The 12,020-nt window shown below is 40.2% G+C and overlaps 1 protein-coding gene across 1 annotated transcript in view; it reads right to left on the bottom strand.

Moving 5' to 3' along the window:
* The window catches only part of SLC9A9 (solute carrier family 9 member A9), a 258,776-nt gene that overhangs the window by 175,161 nt on the left and 71,595 nt on the right, over window positions 1-12,020 (bottom strand). Inside the window, exon 6 of the mRNA XM_081862475.1 lies at window positions 4,444-4,549. Within this exon, the coding sequence (XP_081718601.1) occupies window positions 4,444-4,549 (106 nt within the window). The remainder of the gene's footprint in view (window positions 1-4,443; window positions 4,550-12,020) is intronic.

The raw sequence follows: 12,020 nt of genomic DNA on the forward strand, positions 1-12,020 counted from the left end.
GAGCCCTTTGTCAATGAAGGATCTCTGGTGACATATTTTTTCAAGTCAAAACAGACTTCCCATTGAAGGGCACTGGATTCAGCTGGCTAGCCTGTGTGCAGAGATCTTTCCTTATATCTTGTGATTACAGAACTTGATTATAATTTCTCTTGATCATTCTTTGCTCCAGGAGGTGAGAGTAGGAAATCTGAGGGTCCATTCAATATCCATATCAGTCAGTTGTAGCTCAGGGCTCCATTCTGCTATCCAGCCCCTCTCAGAACTCAGTCACATTTGTGCCCTCTATCTCCTTCAAGACCTCTCACATGCAGGCTCAATCTGCACACATTTATTTCTCAAATCCTTCTCCCATCTATCATTTAAAAGAGATAGTATAAAACCTGCATCTACTACTGCTGCTGCTTCATTTATTTTGGAAGATACTTCATCGAAATATTTAAGTGAGGGCAGAGGATATAGCTACCCATTCCATTTCCATTTCTTTCCTAAAAGAAGGGAAATCTCCCTGTCTCTATGGGTTTGGTCCCATAATCCTCAGCATGCCTTCTTATTCTTCCAGGCCCATATCATCATTGTGCATCAACATTCATTTTTAGCCTTCTGTTGTTGTGGTGGTGGTGGTGGTGGTGGTGTGTGTGTGTGTGTGTGTGTGTGTGTGTGTGAACATTCTTGCTTCACATTGCAGCAAGGCTGGTATTCGGGTGGATTTTTTTAAGGGTTGGAATTAAGCCATCATGTTAGGTTCCTGTGCATAATCTGTGCTGAATTAAATCTTTCAATCATGGTTCCCCTGTGAGCATATGAAGTCTGTTTTGAACATTACAATGATGTAAATGAACAGCAATGCAAGGCACTTGAGGCATTGGTGTGATGCCTGAAGCTGTTCTTAGTGGCCATTTTGGTGTCTGTTTTCATGATTTGGTGGCACGTGAGAGGAAATGAGCTGGGCGATTTTTTTCTGGTGTTTTTTTTGAGTCACAGGCTGTTTGAGACAGAATAGACAGAATAAGAAGAATACTAGCATATTCCTTTTGACGCTAGCTTAGGAGCAGTGTCCTCTTTCTCAAGCAAGAGGCAATGCTGCTGCTTAGATGGTATCTCTGATGCAGTGAGGTTCCAGGTTTTTGAACTCACCAGGCTCTTTATTTGTGGAACCTCAGACTGCACAATCTAAAAACAAAGAAAATGACCTCTTCCCACCCCCAGCTACTGCTTTAGTCATATGCAAATTTATGCAGATTAAATAAATTAAAACATGATTTTCATCTTTACTTAATTCCTTAATTAGGAAATTCCTTAATTAGGAAATTCTTAATTATGAGGTTTATAGCCAGTGGTATTCCTACTCAGAGTAGATGCATTGAAATTGATGGGAATGATTAATTTGGGTACATTGATGTTAATGGGTCTACCCTGAATACAACTTAGTTGAACGCTGCACAACTTCAAGGTTTCATGTTGGGTTTTGCTGTCTAAATGTACTGATTGTGACAACTTGGTGTGCCAGGGTAGCTGTTCCTTCAATATACATTGTATAATCTGTGTCTTGTGTTGATAGGGACTATTGCCCCATGCCTAATGCTGCTGTCTTCCTTTCCCCCCCTGAACAGCAGTGACCATTTTGTGTGTGTCCTATTAATGTGAAACTACCGACATGCAGGTCCTTTTGGACCCGGAAGAGGGCAGAACAGGGACGGAACAGGGGGCAGGGCAGAACGGGGGGGGGGCAGACTTTTGCGCACTCTGCTAATGCGTGGGGGGGGCAGTAACGGAACCCCCATGCCAAATGGTTACTGCCTGTATTTATTGTTAATGTGCTGCCAAGTCTTCCTGTGACTGTTGTGAAAGTGTTTGGGTGTGCGTGTATATTTTCATTGTTACCCTCTATTTCTTCACCTTCATATCATCTTTCAAAATGTTCATATAGTTGTCTGAAATGTATTTGAGATGAAATTAGAGTCCCAGTGAAATCACCAGAAGCTTTATAAAGTATCATAGGTATTGTTCATAACTCTTGCCCCAGAAAATAACTCACATTTTGCAGTAAGGAGAGAAGGGAGAGGGGCTTTGGCTAGTAAACTTGCTTTGTCCTAAGGTGAACCTCTATTGAGCTAATATTGTTTAGAGAGGAACAGATAATAAACATAGTGAAATGCTGTTTGTACTTACGAACCAGCAATGTATTTGCTATACCTGATCCCACCCATTTACAAAATTGCATTGACAAATTCCTTTTGAACTGCACACCTTGCAATTACAGTCCAAATCATTGTGGCTGGTGGTCCCTAGATCCACCACTGCAATGAGGGCAAACTACCAAATAAACAACTGTTCATCAATAATATCAACATTGTAACATTTCAAATTTATTCCAAACCAGACACAATCAATCACAAAAACCAACACAATGCCAATCAATATTTTTATCTAAATAAAGTGCGTAAGATGGATTCAGATCTCCTAATATCTTCTCAGAGTTCGGCAAGTAATACCATTCACAGGATTGTTAATGACATGCTTATTTTATAATCTATTGGTAGCCATGTGCCTTTTGGACAGAAACTGTATAACTGGGATATATTTAAACCCAGAGAACAAAAACATTTTTTAAAGGAAATATACTATAATCATTGGTATTAATTGGTATTAGAATGCTAGGTTTCTATGAATCTGTGTAAATGCTTTTAACATGCCCACTGTGTTCAATTACTTCGTTGTTTGTAAAAGAGACTTCTGCCATATCCTGCTTTACTTTGTTGTTTTTAACAGACATACAAAAGAAACAAGTTGAGATATTATCAATCTTCTTTCTTCCTTTTGCCAATTAGTACCTAACTGACAAATACTTCTATAGCAACCAATATTACTCCTACATAAATATTATAAATTCACAGATTCTTCTAAATAGGGAAAAAATTGTATTGGGTTGTATCCACATTCATGAGAGTATAAGTTCATCCTCACAACTGTTGAATTCCCTAAACCATCTCCTGAAGGTTAGGGGATCTTAAGAAAAGACCTGGAACATGGTGTGAGGGTTAGCAACTTACCGCTCGCCCTTTGGATAGCAAAAGACCTAACACCAAAAATATTTAAAGCTGAAATTCAACTAAAAACAATATCTGACCATAATGCAGTGTTTGTTTGGCTGAAGGGGTAAAAGAAAAAATCAATAAGATGGAGGCTAAATGAAACACTATTAAACGATGAAAAAACAGTAGATAAAGCATTAAGGGAATTTTTTGGATTTAATCTAAACAAAGGAACAGACTCCAAAATTGTCTGGGACGCCAGCAAAGCAGTCCCTAGAAGATTTTTTTATAAAAGAAAATTGAATTCATAGAAACCAAAAAGAAAAAAATAAGCAAAAAAATGTGGAAGAAATCAGAAAAAATTAAAAAGAATTATATAAAAATCTGGATAACGCAGAACTTAAAAGAAATATTAAACTACTCCAATCTCAGTATTCTATGATAATAAATGAAGAAACTGAACAGCTCGCAAAATTACTATTTAAAGGGGCATAATAGTGCTGGAGGAGACTCTTGAGAGTCCCATGGACTGCAAGAAGATCAAACGTATCCATTCTTAAGGAAATCAGCCCTGAGTGCTCACTGGAAGGACAGATCCTGAAGCTGAGGCTCCAATACTTTGGCCACCTCATGAGAAGAGAAGACACCCTGGAAAAGACCCTGATGTTGGGAAAGATGGAGGGCACAAGGAGAAGGGGACGACAGAGGACGAGATGGTTGGACAGTGTTCTCGAAGCTACCAGCATGAGTTTGACCAAACTGCGGGAGGCAGTGGAAGACAGGAGTGCCTGGCGTGCTCTGGTCCATGGGCTCACGAAGAGTCGGACATGACTAAACAACTAAACAACAACAATAGTGCTTTAAACGTATGGAGCTAATGTGGCCTTGGACTGTACACATAGTATAGCTTTAAAGCATATTCTAAGTATAGTCTTTCCCTCAAAGAATTCTGGGCATTGTCGTTTATCCCTCACAGAGTTCCTTTTCTCAGCAACTCAGTGCCCAGAATTCCTTGACAGGCCAAATGGTTATATGTGATCCTGCTTTTCAATACTGTTTTACACCTGCAAACATTTGGGGGGCTTCATTTGCAATCAGTGCATGTCCGATAACTCCCTAACTTTTTATTCATCGTTGTCCTGCTTTTGTTGCGCTACAGTGCAATAGTTGACCATAGTGAAATAACACTAGGGCAGCATCTCAGAACAACTACTGAAATGGACTGCCGCCATTAACACACTATTAGCATGTCAAGGTCATGCAGCTGAATACCCTCTGGAAAAAGCACCTGTATGGAGGGGCCTATAATGATGGCCTCCATTTGTAAGCATATAGGGAAGCTTTAATTCAAACGGACTAAGTTAATAATCAACATTTTCACTTTACAAAAGATCCAAGCATTTGCACTTACTGTGTGAGAACTATAGCCACAGCATCATTTAGGACACTTTCACCAAAGAGGAGGGTGTAGAGATCTGTATCAACATGAAGCTCATGGAAAATAGCCAGGACTGTCACTAGAAGGAATAAGAAAAAGAACTTGTCATGTTCAGAGACCTGCCATATCCAATGTCTCTCATCTGGGCAAATCTTGGGTTAGGTTTTAGTCTTAGGCTGCAAACCCAACCCCACTTACCTGTAAGTATGTCCTACTGAATAGGACTTACTTGGTTAGGATTTTGCTGTTTCTCAATCTGCAGTACGTTTCCGAGGAAAATTCAAAGTGTTGGGGTTGGCCTTTAAAGCCCTAAATGGCCTTGGCCCAGTATACCCCCATCGTTCTGCCCGGATGCTGAGGTTCTGGCAGTTCCCTCACTGAGAGAAGCAAAGCTACAGGGAACTAGGCAGAAGGCCCTCTCGGTAGTGGTGCACGCCCTGTGGAACACCCTCCCATCAGATGTAAAAGAGATAAACTACTATTTGACTTTTAGAAGACATCTGAAGGCAGCCTTGTTCAGGGAAGTTTTTAATGTGTGACATTTTAATGTATTTTTAATCTTTGTTGGAAGCTGCCCAGAGTGGCTGGGGAAACCCAGCCAGATGGGCAGGGTACAAATACAGTGGTACCTCGGGTTAAGAACATAATTCTTTCTGGAGGTCCGTTCTTAACCTGAAACTGTTCTTAACCAGAGGTACCACTTTAGCTAATGGGGCCTCCCGCTGCTGCCACACTGCCGCTGCACAGTTTCTGTTCCCATCCTGAAGCAAAGTTCTTAACCCGAGGTACTATTTCTGGGTTAGCGGAGTTTGTAACTTGAAGCATCTGTAACCCGAGGTACCACTGTAATAAATAATAATAATAATAATAATAATAATAATAATAATAATACTTCTGATGTTACAATATTAATCTGCTATATAGTTTTTGCAGTCATCCAAAGATGGGTATCTGTATCTAGATTGTTTCAGGCACCAGAGGGACATAGATTTTCCTATCAGGAATCCATTGGAAAAATTACCAATGATTTGTAGTATTGGGAAAAAATAGACAGTATCTCATTGCATTTGTTTCACTGCTGCTGTGGTACATTACTGTGCAATTGACTATAAGGGCAATCCTAATAGTCACTAGAATGAGCAACTTCAGAAGCAGCGGGTCTTCGACCGAGCTGGGGTGTTAAGTCACCAACCTCAGCTCAGCCGAATATAGTGGCTGTAATAAATTGCTCACCCCAAAGCCAAAGCTGTTGTGAGAACCTCTCCCCCTCTTCCTGGGGCATCAGTTGTTTGGAATTCTTTGCTCTGCAGACACCTTTCTCTTGTGCATATGCTTTTTGGAGTGGAAGGATGGTCCTTTTTAGAGAGGGATGCTCCTTTGAGACTCCATCTGTACTATATTTAAAACTGTCTTGTACCACCTTAGATAGAGAATCCTGTCAGTTGTTAATGGTGCTGAGAGTTGTTAGGAGACCCCTATTCTGCTCACAAAGTGGTTTAACTATCAACCCCCTTCCAGAAAACTGTGGGAACTGTAGCTTTGTCGGGAGGAATAGGACTGTCCTAATGACTCTCATCATCCTTAACAAACTAGAGTTCCCAGGATTCTTTGGGGGAAGTGCAGGTTTACATTGCAGTAATGGAACTGGAAAGTGGGGGTGCAAAAGCTGAATATGTGCCCGTTTTCTTCAATCCCCCAGGAGAAGGAGTGTGCTTCAAATGCAGTGGCACAAATCTGTAGTGGAATCAATGGGAATTACAACAGAGTTGAGCAATAAACCTGTAATTTAAAAAAATACACAGCACCAAAGCAGCTGGCATATTCTCTTTGAGCCTCTCGTTTCCTTCCCACTTTTCATTGGCCAAGAGAAGAGAAGCTTCCCCACTAAACCAACCAAGTTGAAAAACCCTTATGCTAAAAATAACTGTTCCAGTTGTAATTATAGATTCCTGGCACTGCTAATCAGCCATCCTACTCAAGGCTTAGTTCAAGAAAAAAAAAACCCATCAATAAAGCATTTTAATTACCAAGCTATTTCCTCCCTCCCTACAACTTATAAAATATTTTCCAGCTGTTTTGCGTGGCTTGGTGGGGGGGGGCAGGGCAACCCACATCAGCCATACAGCTGTAACCATAGAAACCCCAAACAGAAAAGAGCATTCTGATTATCAGCCTAAATGAAGGTAAGCGAGTTCACGTAGCTTTGAAACAGTTCTGCTTCAGCAAACCTTTATTGAGGCAAATGTTTTTCCAAAGCCTTAAATGTCAAAGTGGAGGGGGGAGGGAGGTACAAGTATGCAAAGTAATTTCCGATTAGAATGTCAATACCTCCAGAACGCTGATATTAAGAGCTGAATTAGTTCGGCCTTTTCAAGGTTGTGTCTCTTTAGGATGTAGGTGGGAGAATAGAGTTTGACTGTTTCCCACGTCCAAAGAAAGTCCCCTGCACATAGGAAAATTAGTATGTAAGGGTAGGGAGAAAGGCTAGCTGGAGTCTTTCTCCCTGAAACAAAGCTTCAGAAAGTTTTAACATGGTGGAAGATTCCCTTTTGCAGCCTATCACTCACATTTTGAAACAGTGCAGATCAGTGGATGAATTGGACTAAGTTGTTCTCAGAGCAGACCCACAGCAATCAATGGGTTTAAGTTAGCCCATGGAAGATGTTGTGTGGTATTTCTGAATCTGTACTGAAAATTTATCGAAAAGTCACTTGTCCTTCTCCCTTCCCCATTCTTAATGCATTGTAAGGAGAGCTTAGCTGGTGATTGAGCTCCTAGTGATTGCTCAGGAGATGGTACAAGTCTCTCAGTACTTCTACTTTTCCCGATTCTCTTTTCTATATAACAGTCTCTAAGGCAGGCGTGGAGAAACTGTGTACATTCTGATGCTGCTACAGTCCAGCTCCCATAAACCTCAATCAGTGCGGCCAATGGTCAGAGATGATGGAAGTTGCAGTTCAACAACATCAGGCAGGCCAAAGGCTCCCGATCACTGCTCTAAGCCAGGGGTGAGGAAGCTGTAGCTTGTGAGCTGAATTAGGCCCACTAGGCTTCACACTGTGCCTGCAAGACTATTTCAGGCATCTGCCCTACACCTGATGACATCAGCATTTCAACAGGTATGGGCAGGGTTTGGCGGAAAGTAGGGGTAGCAGCTCTAAACCACAGAGCCTAGGGCTTGCTGATCAGAAGGTTGGTGGTTCGAATCCCCATGACGGGGTGAGCTCCTGTTGCTTGGTCCCTGTTCCTGCCAACCTAGCATTTCAAAAGCACATCAAAGTGCAAGTAGATAAATAAGTACTGCTCCGGTGGGAAGGTGAACGGCGATTCCGTGCACTGCTCTGGTTTGCCAGAAGCAGCTTAGTCATGCTGGCCACATGACCCAGAAGCTGTACGCTGGCTCCCTCGGCCAGTAAAGTGAGATGAGCACCACAACCCCAGAGTCGTTCGCGACTGGACCTAATGGTCAGGGGTTCCTTTACCTTTACCTAGGGGTAGCAGGCACCAAGGCTCTTTTCAACACTGGGAGCCAGTGTGGTGTAGTGGTTAAGAGTGGTAGTCTCGTAATCTGGAGAACCAGGTTTGCGTCTCCACTCCTCCACATGCAGCTGGTGGGTGACCTTGGGCCAGTCACACTTCTTTGAAGTCTCTCAGCCCCACTCACCTCACAGAGTGTTTGTTGTGGGGGAGGAAGCGAAAGGAGAATGTTAGCCGCTTTGAGACTCCTTAAAGGGAGTGAAAGGAGGGATATCAAATCCAAACTCTTCTTCTTCTTCTTCAAATCCCAGGGCAAGGTGGTGCTTTGAGAGGGACTTCTGAAGATGCCACCCAAAGCTCCTCCCAATGTGCTTTTTTTTGTCCTGTGCTTTGAATTCGTCACTTGAAGATCATTGGATTTTCAAAGCACTATGAAAATAGGACTTTGAAAGGGTTTTTTGGAGAACCCTGGGGGCAAAAAACAAGGCCACTTGATGTCATCGCGGCCCACCACACTGAAAGAGCCTTGATACAATTAATATGCACGATTGAATTAATATTGATAAAACACTGCAAAAAAGCGAGGTCCCCATATGCATTGGTAATGTAGAAGGTGAAGGGAATGAAATTCAAAGAAGGAACTGAAACCTATGGCAGATCAGAGGATGCTACAGTTCATAAATTAATGTGAGATGCTTGCCCGATTATCCAATGTTTGAAAGAAGTGGAATGCATAGCATGGTGATCCTACATAACAATTAAGGAAACAGAATGGGTGAACTCTGACCTCTTTTAATGGAGCTCTTAGCTGACCTATTTGATCAACTTGTGGGATCCACGTGAATGGGACTGATACCACTGATCACAGCAGTTATGCAGTAGTCCTGTGGGGATGTATCTTCTTCCCCATGATATTTAACATCTATATGAAGCTGTTGGGAGCCACCATTAGGGGATTTAGGCCAATAAGACTTCAGTACACTGAAGACACAGCTCTGTCCCCGTCTCGCCTTTCCATTAGAATCAGGTGAAGCTGATTATTTGCCTAAACTCTTAAGGGTTTTCTTTCTGAGTACAGGGAGGAGAAGAAAACCATCTTAAACAGATCTATATATGGCATTTGGCAGTTCTGATCTGATCAATCAATCAATCAATCAATCTGCGATTGCATCAAACTGCCTCTTGTATCTAGTACAGACTTATGTGTGAGCTGCTCGTGCATTATTGGGTTTTGTTTTTTAATGCCCAAGTAATATATATGCATTGAAAATAGATGTATATTATACTTACAAAAGAGCGAAGGCCCGTGCTGCAGTATAATTTTGTACTAATACATATGCATTTTATGCATAATATATATACTATATAATTATATAGAAATAATTTTTATATATGTCTCTATATATCTCTACCTATACAGTTATGTGCATTTTTGTATATGCTGATTACTTTTGGAAACCCAGAGTGCATCTATGCATGCATGCATGAGATAATAGTTCATATTTTTTGTTCATATTTTTAGCAGAACCAGAGGAAGTTCTGAGCAGAGCAGGGATTAGGAAAAAAAGCTGTGCAAATAAGCTCAACACTGAGATTTTTACAAAATCCGATCCACACTTGGAAGGATGAGGTTGAAATGCTTCTCTTATAGCCACGTTCAAGACACATATTGGTGCCATTTGTTAGGTAGTGGAGTTTCTCTATTAAGTGTATAAACAAAGCTGTTAGAAAAAGGAGGTTTATTGCTCAGCAATGAATATTCTGTGCTGAATGTCCTACTCCATAGCAAGATTTTTTAAAAATAGAAAATATAAATATCTCCGGTATTTGGAAACTCTAGGAGGGAAACATGAACCTAAAATAAATAAATTGCTCACTGTTTTCTTATATATGTTGGAAGCTGCCCAGAATGGCTGGGGCAACCCAGCCAGATAGGCAGGGTATAACAACAACAACAACAACAACAACAACAACAACAACAACAACAACAACGATGAGAGACATTTCAAAAATATGCAAAGGCAGTATTGTGAATGCACATTTCACTATGGAAACCAAACTGGTTACAAATAGCACTCAACCAAAATTACAGTTATTTTGTCAGTGTAACCACAGAAAATTTAACTTACCTGGATGTAAGTCTCAACTCAAAGGGGTTTACTTCTGAGTAGACATGTATAGGATTGCACTGTGAATCACTTAAAATTGCACCTATATCAGCATTAATTATCCAGCTCCACTCATACATTTCCAGCTGTTTTATTAAGTTTCTTGGTAATAAGTAAGAAAAGATGGGCCTTCTAGACCCATTTGTTTACTTTTAAAACAAATGTGGCTATTGATTTGAACCCTAAAATAGCTTTCTTATTCCTTATCATTACATTAAAACAAGCACATATGTGACAATGGGGAACAGATAACTAAAACTCTTGGAAAACATAATTTGTATTCACTTCGGATCATTCTGAAGAATTATTAGAATTTTCTTATTCAATTGAACAGGAAACCATAGTGGAATACTATCAGACAACAACATTGCTAATGTGAGACTGACAGTGCAATCTTACACATGCCTTCTCAGAAGTAAGCTTCATTGAGTTCAATAAGCATGTATCAAATTGCAACCCAAAATTGAAATCCTAAGCGCCCATAACTTGAGAAGAATCCTACAGATATCAATGGGACTTATTTGAGACTTGATATGTATAAAGCCAGTCTGGAAAGTTCAGGGCCTGTTAATATGATTTGATGCAGACATATGGCAAAGTGGTGATGTAATTTGTTTTGCAGCGTGACCAAGGACCAATTTTTCAATGAGTGCTGATTTTTTAATCACATCACCCCTGAGACTTTTCATAATTGGCTAGAGTGGTGTGGAAAATCATAGATAAAAGGATGGTTGTTTTTTCATCATAGTTAGCAAGAGATTATCAAGTAGCTGTGTTCTACCTCCACCAAAAAATGTGTATCACATTTATTTATAAAAATTGTTATATACTGCTTGCTATAAAAAAGTATATTGAAGTGGTTTACAGCAATAAGACATAAAACATTTCTCTGAGCACCTTACAACAACAAACCTGTATAATAAAACAATATAAAAACCATTAGTTCTATGCCTCCCATGATGTATTGTTTTGTATTTTCATTAACATATCGGTCTCTTACTGGTTGTTCCACATATTTATTTTATTAGATTAGATTAGATTAGATTAGATTAGATTATGAAAGCTTTCACTGCACTTGAGTCTTGCCATTACTGAATAATTCATGTTTTTTCTTGGTCCTTGACTGGGTTATTTTGCCTTTGTTATAGAGGGAATTGTAGTCCAACAAAAGGTTTTCCATCTCGGATGTAAGGTTTCTGTGGCTGAAAGCTGAATGTTCCTAGCAAATTTTACATAAGAGATGACAGCACAACAGCCTTGTTCCCCCATGATGTATCTTAGACCTCTGGCATTAACAAGTGGGATGGAAAGGAACCACACTGCTGTTTTAGATGTACAATCCATTTTGTACTTGTCTGAAAATATGCATTTTGAGAGGAAGATATGCATTTAAAATTAAAAGTGCATATGAAATATTTTGAAAACTTTTTTTTTAAGTGCATCAATGCAGAAAACAAAATAGAACTAAGCGGGTGGGACTCTACAAAAAGATACAGACTAAACATACAGATGTGTTTGTCTCTATCAGCCATGCCTCCCATGTACCAAAAGGAAATGTCAAACGTGTCATTGAATCCATTGGGATTTGAGTGCTGTTTTAAAGACTCTCTTCCTGTTCCAGCACTCATAATCTCTTCATAGGACTGTAGAGCAGGCTGCAGTCTTAGGAACAGAAAATGATGTGCAATAATATTACAGGACCACGTCATTCAGATCCCTGAGTGAATGTCAGAGTAGAGCTGCAACCACATCTTGCCTAAAGCAAAATATGGAATAAGTTGGGCATCTCCAGCTTTGACGGGACATCTTTGGGAATATTTACTTTGGGAAATATACTATTTCTTGGGGGCTTTGTATGCTAACCTGAGAAACCACAAGCAGATCAGTGTTCGTGGCTATGGAGTG

This window comes from Podarcis erhardii (assembly GCF_964252035.2).
Source record: "Podarcis erhardii genome assembly, chromosome: 5".
Taxonomy (NCBI): Eukaryota; Metazoa; Chordata; class Lepidosauria; order Squamata; family Lacertidae; genus Podarcis; species Podarcis erhardii.